Genomic DNA, 17127 nt, shown 5'->3' with positions numbered 1-17127 from the left:
TTATCTAAATTATTGACAAACATTGAGAAACGCAGCAGTCCCAATACTGACTGCTAAGGAACACCACTAGTCACTGGTAGCCAACCAGAAAAGGCCCCTTTTATTCCCACATGCTACCTCCTGCCTGTCAGCCATTTCACTATCCATGCCAGTATCTTTCCTGTACTACCATCGGATTTTATCTTGTTAATCAGCCTCATTTGTGAAGACCAAAGCTGGAGGTCTGAAGAAGACATAAAAGCCAAGGTCATCGGGGTTGGAGGTCTATTACCTGTCTAATCGCCTCTGAGGGACATTAATGAAAAAACAAATCATACGATTGTTCCAGAACCTGCATTTGCTTGTTTCTAATTGGGTAGGATCACAACCTTTACAAAGCAGCAGGCTCTGTGAGTATCCCCAGGCATCACTGATAGTGGTTCTCAACACTCTGTACATGACATTAATGTGAAGCACCTTCAGCCAACTTGAGAGCATGATCCATTTACTGTCCAACCATCAAGACGCCTATTTGATTCACTCTATGCAACACAAAGAGCTGAGCACTCTGGACTGGACAACATCACGGCTATAATGCTGAGGTCTGGTAGTCCAGCAATGCTCTGGCAATCCTGATACAGATGAAGTGTAAATTTGTCCAAGTATGTTCTGTCTGTAAAAAGCAGAGGAAATGCATTTGACGCCATCAACACTTCCCGCTGACTTGGGAAAGCAACCAATATAATCAAGGTCTTCTGCCACCCCTGTCATTCTCTCTTACTCCCATCCTTCTCCATACCTCCTGTAGGCAGAATACACAAAAGCTTGAGAACACATACCAACAGGCTCAGGGACAGCTTCGATCCCATTGTTATAGCACTCTTGAAGATTTGTAAATTTTGATAAAGCTGTACTTAAGAGTATTAAGTGTAGATCTGATCACCCTATTATGGGAAGGGATGTGGAAGCTTTGGAGAGGGTACCATGTGGAACGTAGCTCATCAGTTTCAGCGCATATTACATTGTAAAACTTAGATGGTTCACTGATGTCATAGTCACAGAGAAGTACAGCACAGAAGCAGGCCCTTCAGCCCATCTAGTTCATGCCAAATCCATGTAAACTGCCCACTTCCATCGACCTGCACTAGTCCTCCATACCCCAACTATTCATGTAGCTATCCAAACTTCTCTTAAATGTTGAAATCCAACTCACATGCACCACTTGCACTGGCAGCTCTTTCCACACTCTCATGACCCACTGACATAAGAAGTTACCCCTCAAATTCCCCTTTCAACCTGAATTCATGGTTGTAGTTTCACCCAATCTTGCTGGAAAGAAACTGCTTGCATTAATCTATCTATACCCCTCTTAATTTATATACCTCTATCAAATCTCTCAATCTTCTACATTCTAAATAATAGTCCTAATCTATTCAATCTTTCCTTGTAACTCAGGTCCTCCAGTCCTGGCAACATCCTTGTAAATATTTTCTGTACACTTTCAACCTTGTCAACATCTTTCCTGTAGGTAGGTGACCGAACTGCACACGATACTCCAAATTTAGGCCTCACTTGCAGGCATAGTCAGAAAATCCAAGAAACACAATAGGATGGGCAAGCAACTGATGTGCAAAAGACAAAAATGTGTAAATATAAAATTTTTTAAAATCATAATAAATAAATAACTAAATATTGAGAACACGAGGTGAAGAGTCCATGAAAGTGAGTCCATAAGTCTGGGAACAGTTCAGTAATGGGGCAAGTGGAGTTATCCCCACTGGTTCAAAGCCTGATGTTTCAGGGGTCATAATGGTTCCTGAGTCTGGTGGTGTGGGTTCTGAGGCTTCTGTACCTTCTTTCTGTTGGCAGCAATGAGAAGAGACCATGGAGAGTCCTTGGTGATGGATGCTGCTTTCCTATGACAGCACTCCATGTAATGTGATTAATGGTGATGGATATCCACTACTTTTTAGGACTGTAACGAAACCCATTTTCCCTCGGGATCAATAAAATATGTCTGTCTGTCTGTCATAGGATTTTCCATCCAAGGGCACTGGTGTTTCCATACCAGGCCATGCACATCTGCATATGACATTACACTGTCCCTGTCCAGCCAGCCCCTCACAAGCAATTTCCCAGGATTTAGCAACGATGGACAGTTAACACACCAGATTCAAAAGCCCCTTCTGCATGGTAAGATCCCACAACCAAGCTATTTAAATGCAACAACAGTTTGAATTTTGGATTGCAATGGCATCATTATTGAAAAGCATAACTCACACCTGTGTGCTAAGCACTGAACATTGCCAATGAATGACTTAATTAACCCAGAAGTCACTGTCCTGGAAACATTTATAGTACAATAACTAGTTAGTGTCAACTGGCATGACTGACAATAAACACAACTTTCTAATCCACATCAACCACTGCTTCATAATGACCATGTTTATACTCAAATGAAAAGTCACATCATGCTAAGTTATGTTCTTTGAAACTACAACTTCTAAAGTACTTTGACCACCAAATAAAGACTGGGATTTTTCACCTCCAAATCAGAAAGTTGAAGTTTCCTTCTCTTGGGTCTTGAGCACAAAATTCTCAGGCAAAAGGAAAAAATACAATAGTGCTGTACAATCAGAAGTGCAGTGCTTCAGATGAAGGAACAGAGTCCACTCTTCCCAAAAGCAGAAAAATCACACATCACAATTTGACAACCATCCTCAGTATCCTGGCAATTAACTCATCATTCAGTCAACACGACTGCAAGCAGATTATCTGGTTATAATCTCATTGTTTGGGGGCTAGTTGTGTACAAATTGGCTGCTGCTTTTTCTACATTCCAGCTGCGACTACATTTCAAAAGTACTCCACTGAATGAACTGTGCTTTGTTCAGATGTGGAAAGCATGAGAAAAATTGTTCCCCTTCAAAACAAAATTAAACTCTTTGGGAGCACATTCAACATTTTAGCAGTGATCTAATAGCTTTTCTCAGCAGCCATGAGAGCTGCACATCCACTGTGGTACAGCTGAGCACAGAGAAACAAGTAATTGCAGAAAGGTGAGCTTCCACACAATGCAACTAGAGACAGAGATGATTAATTGTGAGGCTAGGACTGAGCTCAAACTACCATCATCCCAATCAGATGGTCAAGCTGCTCTCAATTCTTGCCATATAGGGGCAAACAGAATGGGCAAGAAAGGGTTAATAAAACAAAGTATATGGTCATTCCTTAGGATAGTAGTGCATATACAATATCCCTTCAAGTTCCAGCAGATGAAAGACCCCCCCCCCCCAAACCTTGGTCTTTTTTATGGTCCTTTTCCCTTGTGGCATTATTAAATATTTATTTTCTCATGTGGTATTTAATTCAGTTAATAGTAAACAAATCAAGGCAGAACTTCCCACAGTGAACAACAGGGCCCTGGGCAGTGTTGTACAACAGAGAGGCTTAGAAATACAAGTACATAATTCACTCAAAGTAGCATCAGATGTGGACAGGATTGTAAAGGTGTCTGACACACTGGCCATCATTATACAAGTACAGGAGTTGAGACATGATGTTGTAGTTGGTGAGGCTGCATTTAGAACGTGCCCAGTTTTGATCACCCTGCTATAGGAAAGAAACTGTTAAGCTGAAAAGATTTCAGAAAAGATTGATTAGGATATTGCTGGGATTTGATGGACTGAGTTATAGTGAGAGGTTGAGAAGGCTCGGACTTTATTCATTGGAGTGTAGGTGGATGAGGTGTGATCTGATAAGAGTTGTATAACATCACGAGGGGCATGGAAAGGGTGAATGCACACTGAAAGGGGAATCAAGAACTAAAGGGTATAGGTTTAAAGTGAGAGGAGAAGAGATTTGATAATGTCTGAGGGGCCAGATGATAGTACATATATGTAATGAGTTGCCAGATGAAGTGGTTGTGGCAGGTACATTAACAAAATTTAAAGGTATTTGGTCAGGTACATGGATTGGAAAACTTTAGAGCAGGGGTTCCCAACTTTGTTTTTATGCCATGGAGCATTGCCATTAACTGAGGGGTTGGGAACCCTTGTTTTCGAGAGTATGGGCCAATCATGGGCAAATGGGACTAGTTTAGATAGGCATTTTGATTGGCATGGACTAATTGAGCCAAAGGGCATCTTTCTGCACTGTGTGACTTCTTGACTCTGTTACATAGAGGGACATGGCACAACAATGCAACTTGCAGAACAGCTGCCTCCAACCTTGAGAACTCGGTTCGATCCTGAACTTGGGTACTGAACGCGAAGAGTTAGCACAATCTCACTGTGCCTGTGTGGGTTTCCTCCTACATCCCAAATCAACTTGTGCTGTTAGGTTAATCAGGCACTATAAACTGACCTAGTATGGATGAGTGGTAGAATTATGGGAGGAAGTGCGGGGAGAATAAAGACACTGTTCCCCTTTGCAACTCATCTCAGCACATCCAAGCTTTCATCTCCTCACCAGTGCTGTCCAATGTCTTTGCTGTCAGCCTTCAACTTTGGATTTGGATATTGGTGCAAGTCTGCAGCTGAAGGTGGTTGGCAGGGAGCGAGTGTGGTTCTTGACTGGGGTTCTGACTGAGTTTCCTCTCATTGTCAGAGCAGTGGAAGCCCCTCTTCCACTCAGCTGACCTATTCCACAATGACAGGTTAAGATCTCTCCCATCATAGGAGGGCTTAATTGTGATGCCGTACATGATGTAGCTGCCAGCATCTTGTGCGTGCAGTATCCTCTGAAGTTTGACATCTACTCTAACCTATTGGGTGACTGTCTCTGTGCCAGCTCCTTGGGGAAGGTCAGGTCTGAAGTCTGAGTACAAACACAAGTTGGAAGTGTTGCTGGTAACATTTCCAAGCACAGCAACCACACCAGTATCAATACCAGTGCTGTTGTCCTTTGCCACTGTGTCAGACTGCTAAAGGCAGAAAGAGTTTGCTTTAGTCTTCTACCTTCAACTAATCTTGCAACCTGCCACAGTACTTCATACTCAGCTCTGCCTTAGTGGAAGCACAACCACTGTGGTGATCCAGGAAACTGGTGTGCATACGGCAGGTTCCAGGTGCAGCAATGTGATAACACCTAGATAATTTGCCTCAGAGAAGGCAGGCAGGCCTGCGGGATGAGAAATGATCACAAACACCAAAAGAAGACTGATGGTAACCCCTCCTCTTTTGCTCACATTAAATCTGTACTTTAGTGAATCATCTGCTGACTCCAAGCCACATATGATCTTGTACACACTGACCAAATCTGACGTCAGTCTCCACTGTTCTAAAAAGGGCAACCTCAGCTTCTCCTGTTGAATTGTGCAGCTGAAATATGCCATCCAGTAAGTCTTCCCTGCTCTCTCCCTGAGATCAGCAGATCCGTTCTAAAGTATGATGCCTTCATCAGTCAGGGCACTGAATTATTGAAGCTGGTGTATTTGGAATATTGCATTCAGTATCGGTCACCCCACGAAAGGACATATTTGGTTGTCATGGTGGAGATACGTCTCTGCCAAAGGAGGTGTAGCACCTGCTCAAGGTCACCCTTGAGTAAGGTGTAGCACCTGCTTAGCGACTCCACCCCCTACCCCGACCAGGGTCACATGAAGCCAAGGGAGTATGTAGTGGATAGTCATATGAGTAGCTGGTGCATATCATAAGTCCTGGTTATGCAACCACTGATGCCAGACAATCTCTGAAGAGTACTGATAATGGCTGGGGTCACCCATCTTGTAAAGATACTGCCTAGAAGGCGGCAATGGCAAACCACTTCTATACAAGGCAAGTACAATCACGATCATGGAAAGACCATGATCACCCACGTCATATGACATGGCACATAACGAACAAACTATAAGAATGAGACGAGTAAACTGGAAAGAGTGCAGAAGAGGTTTACAAGGATGTTGCCAGGACTTGAGGGACTGAGGCATGGAAAGAAGTTGATTGAACAAGTGGGGACTTGGTTCACTGGAGCCTAGGAGAATGAGGGATGATTTTACTGAGGAATAAAAATCACAAGTAGCATAGACAAGGTCTTTTTCCTAGATTTGAGGAATCAACAATCAGAGGGCATAGGTTTAAGGTGAGAGAGCAGAGATTTAATAGGAACCCAAGGAGCAACTTTTTCCATTCAGAGATGGTCAGTACATAGAATGTGATGCCAGAGGAGGTGGTTGAGGCAGGTACATTATCTGTATAATTGTCTTTTACTTGGATAGGAAAGATTTAGAGAGGAGCAAGTTAAAAACTGGGCAAATCAGGCTGGCTTGGACAGGAATCTTGGATGGCATTCACAAGCTGTACGACAAGAACTGCATGCAATAATCTGGGTACGGTTAACATAATATCTTTAATTTTATATTTGTTTCTTTGCCTCTACTCATGAAGTCTGGCATCTCAGTTGCAAATTGACTGTTCTCTTAACGTCAGGCTGCCATTTTAAAAATGGGCACAGATGTGCACACTGGTCCACACCATTCCCGCACAAGCTTCACAACTCTATCATTTGGTCCATGTTGTCTCCCTTGATAACTCCACTTGCCCCATCATTGAAATGTTCCCACATCCAATGGACTCACTTTCAAGGACTCTTCCTCTCAGGTTCTCTACATTTATTGCTTATTTATTATTATTTCTTTCTTTTTGCATTGCGCAGTTCATTGTCTTCTGCACTCTGGTTGAATGCCGAGTTGGGCGATCTTTCACTGATTCTGTTATGGTTATTATCCTATAGATTTACTGAGTATGCCCTCAAGAACATGCATCTCAGGGTTGTATATGTACTTTAAACTTTGTTTTGCCAAAGCCTTGCAACTTGTGTTTCTTAGTACTAAGTTTCTCCTCAGCGAAGTCTGTTACAGTCCTCCTCACAATCAGCTCTCCTACCACAACTTGTAAGCTGTGCCAGCAGATATAGAAGTAAATGCTTCAAACTTTTGGGACCTAGTCGATTAGATTTTAGTGTTATGTAGCCACTAACACTCAATTTTATTCAATTAAAAGTCCTGAGAGCACTAATTAACTGGAGGGATAATTGGACTCTAGTTGGTCAGAGGATTCCATAATATTTACATCCTGTGGCTTTAGAGGCAGACTGAATTATGCACAGTTACTATTTGGCAGTGCCACATCATGTAACAGTGTTCTGCCTGTGAAGCAGTATTGTCCTTTTATCACAATCTTGTAGCAACAGGAAGCCAGCAATGTATTTACAGCAAGGAAGGCCAAGTGGTTCAACAGACAGCCTCAGAACTTCACCTAATATTCTACTAGGAAGCCCCAGAGGTGCCATACCAACACATACACTGGAGGGTTCCAGTCACCACCCATTTTAATTTGGCATTCCATTCACAGATCTGTCCATGGCCTCCTGGACTGCCACAATGAAGCCACACTCAGGCTGAAGGAACTATAACCATATGTAACTATATAACAATTACAGCACAGAAACAGGCCATCTTGGCCCCTCTAGTCAGTGCTAAACACTTACTCTCACCTAGTCCCACCAACCTGCACTCAGCCCATAACCCTCCATTCCTTTCCTGTCCATATACCTATCCAATTTTTTTTAAATGACAATATCGAACCTGCCTCTACCACTTCTACTGGAAGCTCGTTCCACACAGCTACCGCTCTCTGAGTAAAGAAGTTCCCCCTCGTGTTACCCCTAAACTTTTGCCCCTTAACTCTCAACTCATGTCCTCTTGTTTGAATCTCCCCTACTCTCAATGGAAAAAGCCTATCCACATCAACTCTATCTATCCCCCTCATAATTTTAAATACCTCTATCAAGTCCCCCCTCAACTTTCTACGCGCCAAAGAATAAAGACCTAACTTGTTCAACCTTTCTCTGTAACTTAGGTGCTGAAACCCAGGTAACATTCTAGTAAATCTCCTCTGTACTCTCTCTATTTTGTTGATATCTTTCCTATAATTTGGTGACCAGAACTGTACACAATACTCCAAATTTGGCCTCACCAATGCCTTGTACAATCTTAACATTACATCCCAACTCCTATACTCAATGCTCTGATTTATAAAGGCCAGCATACCAAAAGCTTTCTTCATCACCCTATCCACATGAGATTCCACCTTCAGGGAACTATGCACCATTATTCCCAGATCACTCTGTTCTACTGCATTCCTCAATGCCCTACCATTTAATATTCTGTCTGGGTAGCTTCCAACTAATTGCATGAATAGCAATTTTTCTAACTTTTGGTATTTTCTCCCCTGTCTCTTCTCTCTTTTTTCCATTCCCCATCTGGTTCCCCTCTCACCTTTCTCTTCTCCTCACCTGCTCATCACTTCTCTCGGTACTCTTCTTCCCTCCCTTTTTCCTATGGTCCACAGTCCTCTCCTGTAAGATTCTTTCTTCTTTAGCCCCTTACCTCTTTGACATATCAACTCCCAGGTTCTTACTTCAACACCCCCTCCCCACTCAGCTTCCCCCTCACCTGCCAGCTGTACTCCTAAACCTCCCCCCACAACTTCTCATTCTATGTTCTGCCCCCTTCATCTCCAGTCCTGATGAAAAGACTCAGCATGAAACATCGATTGTTTATTCCCTTCCATAAATGCTGCCTGACTTGCTGAGTTCCTTCAGTATTTTGTGCTCAAGATTGCCAGAATCTGTAGATTCTTTTATATTTAGGACAGAGAAGCCCTGTAGATAGTCAATATTAGGACTTTATGCAAGTCATCTAGACTTGAGTAAAGAGGAGATACTTTTGACACTTGTAGCCAATGCAAAATCTGACAACGTAGTGAGGATCGTTGTAACCAGAAGTTAGGCCATGAATAGGAGAAATGTGTAATCTAATGCACATGTGAATTAAATAATGCAAAGTGTGAGATACAAAAGGGAGAAGCTGGATAATTAAATGACTTCCTCCGAAGGGATAATGACATCTATGTTGCCTCGGAAAAACAGATAACATAATCAAGAACTCCTCCCACCCTGGTATTCTGTCTTCTCCCTTCTCACAATGGGCAGAAGTTATGAAAGCTTGAGAATACATACCACCAGACTAAAGGACAGCTTCTGTCCCACCCACTGTTACATGACTATCGAAAGGACCTTTCATACGCTGAGGATGAACACTTATCCCCCAATACATCTCATTGGGGCCCTTGCACTTTAGTTGTTTACTAGCACTGCACCTTCTCTACAATTGTAGGCTTTATATTCTGCATTCTGGTTTCCTTTAGTACTACCTTGATGTACTTATATATGGAATGCTCTGTTTGAAGGATCTGTACAGCAGAAGTTCGTTACCATACATGTGACAATATACCTACATCAAATGTGTGCCCAAAGAATTAATAAAAGCACATGCTACTCAGAAGAAATGGTACGTACAGCAAGTGAAGCATGTGCTGAAGCTTTAGACAGAAGATTCACTTTGGTGGCTGCTGCATGTTAATGCTAGAATCAGAATCAGGTGTAATATCACTGGCATACTGTACATCATGAAATTTGCTGTTTTGTGGCAGCAGTACACTGCAATACATAATAAAAAACTAAATTACAATAAAAATACATTTCTAAAAATTAAATAAGTAGTACAAAAAGAAGAAAAATATTTTGAGGATACTGTCCATTTAGAAATCTGATGGTGCACTATGCAGTAAGGTTTCTCCAATCCTACTCCAGGATTTCTGCAATTCTGGCAGTAGCCTATTGTCCTGCATTGGGATACAGGACAATATCCAATTGTGTGCATGGGGAGTGAAGACACACTGCCTAGGAGGAACTATGGATAGACCACTATTACAGCCTGGTTGAGGTAATCTCAAATCCCCTTTTGTGGGAGGGGCAGATCACCTCTTCTCACCTGCAGTTTAGTGGAGGTGATGGGGAGATACTGAAGGGAGCCTCGGAGACGGGGTATGTTGGAAGAAAAGGTGCCAGACAACATTGTCACTGCAAGTTCGAAAATCTCCCCAAGCTGGAGGATGAAATGATCCAAGGCTCTGAACCCAATGGCACACAGCTAGGAGCTGAGATTCACACTCCTCTGTCCCATGATAACCCTCCTCATCCCAGGGTAGTGCTTCTCCCACACTCCTTCGTTTCATGACTTCCTTCTCCCCCACCAACAACATCTGTATTCCCCTGTCCAGGGAAATAGCTAGAACAACAACAATGAGGGAAGGGTTGACAAGTCTTCCCTTTAATAAATCAATCAAAGCAATATTTAATCTTAAAAACATATTAACCTCAAAGGAGAAGGCAGAGGGAAAAAGAACATGAACAAGTGGATAGGTGAAGGAAACTGGGGGGGGGGGGGGTTGAAGGGAACCGGGAGAGAGGAGAGGGGTGCGAGGGGCACCAAGGGTAAGGAAAAGGGGGGGAGGGGAAGAGGGGAGGGAGAAAGGAAAGAGGGAAGGGAAAGAGGGGAGGGGAAATAGCAAGAAGACGGAAAGGGAAAGAAAAAGAGATATACAGAAACGGGGGAAGGAAGATTAAGAGAAAGGAAGGTAAAGGAAGATTGGAAGAGAAAGGGGTAAAGGGAAAGAGAGAGATGGAAGGCTGGAAGGCAGCGAGGCAGCGTAACAGGAGATGCGCGTACGGAGGAACTGATGGGTGTGGGAATGTGCCGGCGCTTTACTTACGGCTGTAAGTGACGGGGAGCTTCACCAAGTGATGGTAGTGTCCGTACATGTTGCTGTCTCGCTGCTACTGGCGCTTCATTGCTGATGACTGCAGCACGCCTCGGCTGTTCTATGGACGAGCACAGGGTGCCGAGTCACCGGCCGTCCCGCTGCCGGACACGTAAGAGCGCACCCCCGTTTTAAGCGCTGTCCGTGCCCAGCTCCAGCACATGTGTCAGCGGCCGGTGGGTGCAACCGCTCCTCACTGCGCTCCTCCGCGCTCTTAAAGGAGCAGGGCAGCATAGCAGCACGAGTCGGCCGCTCAGCCTCTCTCGCCATGACTGCCCCAGCTACCGAACAGCTGGAAGACTCGATTACAAGGAACGTAACTCACTGGGGCCATGCAAAGTGCGGACTTTCTACCCCCGCCTGAGCTCTGTTCCAACCACTCTTGTGAAGCAACTTAATTTCTACCTTCAGCGTTTTGTAACCACTGAACCCCTTCCCTCTCCCCTGATCTGTTGTAAACAGAGAAACAGACATAGCAAAGTCCTTCAACTAGATAATGTTGACTGGATTGACCAACAATAACGTACGAAATAGAAGCAGAGAGGCAGGCCATTCAGTCGTTTTCCTGAACTAGACACGAATTTAATAGCCGACAAATCTATTTATACCATTCTTGAATATAATCAGTTACAGGATTGGGGAGCATGCCTTATGAGAATAGATTGAGTGAGAAAAATATAGGACTATGGGTAACCCTAGGTAATTTCTAAAGTAAGTAGATGTTCAACACAGCATTGTGGGCCAAAGGACCTGCATTGTGTTGTAGGTTTTCTATGTTTCTATTTTTCATTTTGTCTCTTAGGGCGAGAATTCCAAAGGTTTACCATCTTCTGAGTGAAGACAATTCTCAGTAACAATCTGCCAGAAGAAGTCAGAAGGTGAAGCAGCATCTGTTGGGGGGGGGGGGGTGGAGAGGAGAGAAATTGTCCACCTTTCATATTAAAAGCCCTGAATCAGGACTGACACAAACCAATGGCAATTCACAGATTCTGCTTGACCTACCAAGTTCCTTCAGCAGTGTGCCTGTTTCAGATTCCTGCATTTCTACTCTCTGGTGTCTCCATTTCTTCTCAGTGCTGCAGAGCCAATTCCTTACCTTGATGCTCTGATCCTCCTTCCAGACTTAACAGTGAGCAGTAACATTATTCCTGCATCAACCCTGAATGTTGTATGTTCCAATAAATCTTTCCAGTTTAACTACATCTTTCCTATAACAGAGTGACTAAAACTGTTTTAGTTTACTCCTTCAATAACAAATACACTCATTCCCAGGTAAGGAGAAAGGAACTTGTGGGCAATATTCCAAGTATGCTCTCTATATACTGTAGAAACCTGGCAACGTGAGCATTGATCGCCAAGTGGTGAGGAATGGCTGCTGCTTCCTGTCAAAAGCATCATTATTAGTGACCAGTTGTGAATTGCATGTAGGGAACTGACATTTCGGGCCGAAACCCTGGTCCTGATCCTGATGTAGAGTTTCGACCCAAATTGTTAATGATTCCTTTCTCCCACAGATGCTGCTTGACCTGTTGAGTTGCTCCAGCAAGTTGTTTGCTGCTCCAGATTCCACTATCTGCAGTCTCTTGTGTTTCCAAAGTGTCCTGGCAGTTTGGCTATAGCTGATGGGGAAACTATATCTCAGGTATGACTGCAGACAGCAATGAGCTAACATTTCATGGCTGTCTGTATCTATAGCATCCATAGAATTAATCCATGAATTGCAGAAAATGAAAAATTCCACTAAAGCACAAAAAATAGTCTAACTATTGAATTAAAGGAGCAAATGAAAATAGTATTAAATCCAAGGAAGAAGCTTGTAATTTCTATAGATGCACAATGGAGAGCATTCTGACTGGCTGCATCAGAGCCTGGTATGAAGGCTTCACAGGTTTGTAGACTCAGTCAGTTCCATCATTGTAACAACCCATCTTATCATCAAGGGCATCTTCAAGAAGGTGGCGTCCATAATTAAGAAACCTTGCCATCCAGAGATGTCCTCTTCTTGTTACTACCAGCGAGGAAGTAGCACAAGAGCCTGAAGATACATTTGGAACAATTCACTAACAGCTTCTTCCCCTCCTCCACCACCAGTTTTTTGAATGGTCCATTAACTCATGAACGCTACCTAATTTTCTTTTGCTTTATTTATGTTTGTAATTTATAGTAGCTTTATGTCTTTGCACAGTACTGCTGCCACGAAACAACAAATTTCATATCATATTAGTGATAATAAATCTAATTCTGATAAAGTTGCCAGAAAAAGTTGGGAGTAATTAAAGAATTTGGGCAAATGATTTCCAAGAAACTTATAAGGGAAATGAATTATGAGTCTAGAATATTATAAATACAAAATCAGGTTGTGTGTTTGGGAAAGGAAAGGATTAGCACAGGTATTGTGGCTCATAAAATTATATTGAGGGGTCAGAATAATTAAACAAACATCTGTGCTATTGTTAAGAGAAAATAAGACGACTAGAAAATGAAAACATTGATGTACTGCTGAGGCTTTATAAGGGGCTGGTCAGAACACATTTGGAATATTGTGAGCAATTTGGGCCCATATCTAATGAAAGATGTGCTTTGGAACAGATCCAGAGGAGGTTCACAAGAATGATTCCAGGATTGAAAGGCTTAATGTATGAAGATCATATGATGTCTCTGTGTCTGTACTTGATGGAGTTCAAAAGAATGATGGGGATCTCATTGAAACTTCCCTCTGCATCAGGATAGTTTCAATCCAAAGCATTAACAATTCCTTTCCTCCCACAGATGCTGTTCAACAGCTGAGTTTCTCCAACAGTTTTTTTTGTTCTGTATTAGAATATCTCTCATCTTATACAGTCAATACAGTCTGAAACCTCATGGCAGAAGCAGCAGCAAACAAATGATACAGGTTTTCCCTGGATTATGAACACCTGTGTTATGAACACTCCATATCATATATTGACAAGTAGTTGGAGACCAGTGGGGTGCATGGGGATGGATTTGCAGGCAGCTGTGAGGCTGCAGGCATCTTCTGCTGAATGAGAATGGGTATTTCTATGTGCCTTTTCTACACACCACTACCTGCCCACCCCCACACCCTAAGCTGCAACAATGGGTGGCTGAGAGGAGCCGAGCAGGGTCAGTGTGGCTGAGCAGTCTCACTCCCTCATCCACTGAGTCAGTGAGGCTGGCTGGCAGCCACTCTTATGCTGCCTGCCTGCACTCCTATCACAGCTGTTTCTGTGATCCTCTCCCACACACTGCATCCGTTCATTTCCAACTTACAAATAGTTCCGTTACAGACAGTTCTCAGGAAAAGGACCCCGTAATAACCTGTAGAGTAGCGGAATAGAAACTGGAGTTCAGATGCCCCAGAGGCAGGAGTTGAATTCCCCATCTGGCATGTTGGGATCTAAAGTTTAAGTAAATAAATAAAAATTAGCTTAATTAATATTAGTCCTTAGATGAGGGGATTGTTGTAAAAGTCCATCAGATTCACTAATATCCTTCTATATTCTGCAAATAAATCAAAACATGCCAATGGATCAGATCAAAGCTCTCCAGTCCCAGAGCATCAACTTAAAACCAATGATGAACAGTTACACTGTTAAAGGCTTTGAAGGAAAAGGAAAAAGAAAAGGCTTTGAAAATACCTCCACTCTCAAAAGCAATGAAGAACAAGTTTCCTCGCAAACACAAGGAAATCTGCAGATGGTGGAAATTCAAGCAACACATACAAAATGCTGGTGGAATGCAGCAGGCTAGGCAGCATCTTTAGGAAGAAGTACAGTTGATGTTTCGGGCCAAGACCCTTCATCAGGACAAGTTTCCTGATGTTTCCATAATCAGGGACCCCACCAGCCAGGTTATGCTCTCTTCTTACTGCTGCTGACTGGAAGAAGGTACAAGAGCCTCAGGACTCAAACCACCAGGTTCGGGAACAGTTGTTACCCTTCAACCATCAGGTTTTTGAACCAGTGGGGATTACTTCATGCAACTTCACTTGCCCCATCATTGAAATGTTCCCATAACCTATGGATTCACTTTCAAAGTCTCTTCATTTCATGTTCTTGATATTTGTTGCTTATCTATTTATTTTTGTATTTACACAGATTGTTGTCTTTTACACACTGGTTGAATGCCAGTCGATGAGGACTTTCATTGATTCTATTATGGTTGTTATTCTATTTAAAATTTATTGAGAGTGCCTGCAAAACATAGATCTCAGGGTTGTGTATGGTGACATAAATGTACTTTGATAATAAGTTTACTTTGAACTTCATATGAATGCACCAAACAAGCTTGAAGCATTCACAACAATGTCTTTCAGCATTGCTGAGTGAATGATCTAACTTGACTTCTCCTGAGCTACCAACAGTCTCAGAAATCAGTGTCAAGCAACTCAACATGAGTTCAAGAAACAGTTGAAAGTACTGGATAAAGCAAATGCTACAGGATCAGACTTTTCAGCTGTATTACTGAAAGATTTATCCAAATCAAGGCCAGGGAATTCAACTTTGTGCAGTTTTGGAGGGGTACTTTAAACAGACATTTATTACAAGGCTTTGTCTATAATGTGAGTTTGCCCTTAGAGGAGAAAGAAGTACACTAGGAATGTATTTTCTTGAGTTTAAAAGAATAAGAGGAGATCTCATTGAAACAAATTATTAGAAGACTTGACATGTGGCAGGGTTGGGATGGGGGTTGAATGCAGGAAGAATGCTTTCCCTAGACAGGAGCCTAGGTTTAGAAGTCACAGTTTCAGGGCAAAGGTTTGTCCATTTGGGAAGGTGTGGTGCATCGTTGTAACTTAGTCACTAGGCAGATTGATACATTTCTTGATATTTAAGGAATTGCATGGGGATGATGCTGAAAAAAAATTATGGAGCAGGCTGGATGGGGCCAGGATCCTGTTCAGGATTCTGATGTACATATATCAAAAATGTTAGTGGTACAAACTTTCCAAGTCAAGTGGAATGATTGAAGACATGAGCACAAGAACAGGAGAAACCTGTTGCAAAGTCGTGGCGGTGGAACAAACCCAAGTGCAGAACACGGGCGTGGAGGCAGAGTTGGGAGGCGTTATTAACATAGCGAGCGTGGGGTATCCAGGAGCAATGCTTGACCTAGAACTGGTAGTCCTAAGAACCATGAAACGAGGTTACTCACACCAGAGTCGACCAATGAACTGGCAGCTTGTTGTTGTGCTCACAGGGTTTTTATACTGCATTTGCTGATGGAAAGCAGGTGTAGTTAGGGAACCTGGGAATGATTGGAACTAAATGAGGTGAATGAGGCCCAATTCCTGAGGTAAATAGCCAGGTGGGCGATTGCCAGAAGGGACCATGACAAAACCAAGTAGCTTCTTGAGCTGTCCTGCCACTCACTCTCAGATGGAAACAATTCTGTTAACTCTCTGCTTTGAATTGAATTGAACTGAATTGACTTTATTTCTTACATCCTTCACATACATGAGGAGTAAAAATCTTTACATTCCATCTCCGTCTAAATGTGCAATGTACAATCTTAGTTATTTGTAATAACTTATAATAAATAGAACAGTCAATGTAACATAGAAATACACTCAAATCAGCATGAGTTAATCAGTCTGATGGCCTGGAGGAAGAGGCTGCCCTGGAGCCTACTGATCCTGACTTTTATGCTGCGGTGCCATTTCCTGGATGGTAGTACCTGGAATAGATTGTGGTTGGGGTGACCCGGGTCCCCAATGATCCTTCAGCCAATTCCTTTTCTTACACCTGTACCTGTCTTTGTAAATGTCTTGAATCATGGGAAGTTCACAATTACAGATGCGCTAGGCTGTCCACACCACTCGCTGCAAAGTACAGTTCCCACATGCTTTAATTGTGCCCCTGTAGAAAGTTCTTAGGATTTGGGGGCCCGTACCAAACTTCAACCTTCTGAGGTGAAAGAGGCATTGTTGTGCCTTTTTCATCACACAGCTGGGGTGTACGGACCACGTGAGGTCCTCAGTGATGTGGATGCCAAGGAACTTAAAGCTGTTTACCCTCTCAACCCCAGATCTATTGATGTCAATAGGAATTAACCCATTTCCATTCCTCCTGTAATCCACAACCAGCTCCTCTGCTTTTGCGACATTGAGGTTGTTTTCTTGACACTGCTGTGTCAGAGAAATGACTTCTTCCCTATAGGCCTTCTCATTATTAGACGAATCAATGTAGTGTTGTCAGCAAATTTAATTAGCTGATTAGAGCTGTGGGTGGTGACACAGTCATAGGAATACAGGGAGTAAAGGAGGGGACTTAGTACAAAGCCCTGAGGGGCTCCTGTATTGAGAGTCACAGGGGTGGAGGTGAGGGAGCACACTCTTACCATCTGCCGACAATCTGACAGGAAGTCCAGGATCCAGCTACACAAGGCAGGGTTAAGACCAAGGTCTCTGAGCTTTCTGTTGAGCCTGGATGGAATTATGGTGTTGAATACGGAACAGTAGTCCAAGAACAGCATTCTCATATAA

General features: G+C 42.9%; 1 protein-coding gene across 4 annotated transcripts in view; it reads right to left on the bottom strand.

Annotated features, from left to right (window-relative positions):
- The window catches only part of LOC140737298 (retinoic acid receptor RXR-gamma-B-like), a 272784-nt gene that overhangs the window by 125821 nt on the left and 129836 nt on the right, over positions 1-17127 (bottom strand). Inside the window, exon 3 of one of the 4 annotated variants that reach the window (XM_073063701.1) lies at positions 13962-14040. The exons of 1 other annotated variant lie outside the window; for it this stretch is intronic. In XM_073063701.1, the coding sequence (XP_072919802.1) occupies positions 13962-14040 (79 nt within the window). Of the gene's footprint in view, positions 1-9339; positions 9463-10595; positions 10810-13961; positions 14041-17127 lie in introns of those variants that run through there. 2 more of the 4 variants (XM_073063702.1, XM_073063704.1) reach the window with 2 other exon arrangements.

The sequence above is a fragment of the Hemitrygon akajei genome, chromosome 12 (assembly GCF_048418815.1).
Source record: "Hemitrygon akajei chromosome 12, sHemAka1.3, whole genome shotgun sequence".
NCBI classification, from domain to species: domain Eukaryota; kingdom Metazoa; phylum Chordata; class Chondrichthyes; order Myliobatiformes; family Dasyatidae; genus Hemitrygon; species Hemitrygon akajei.
Note: the sequence above shows the minus strand (reverse complement) of the source record. Positions and strands in the feature narration are given on the sequence as shown.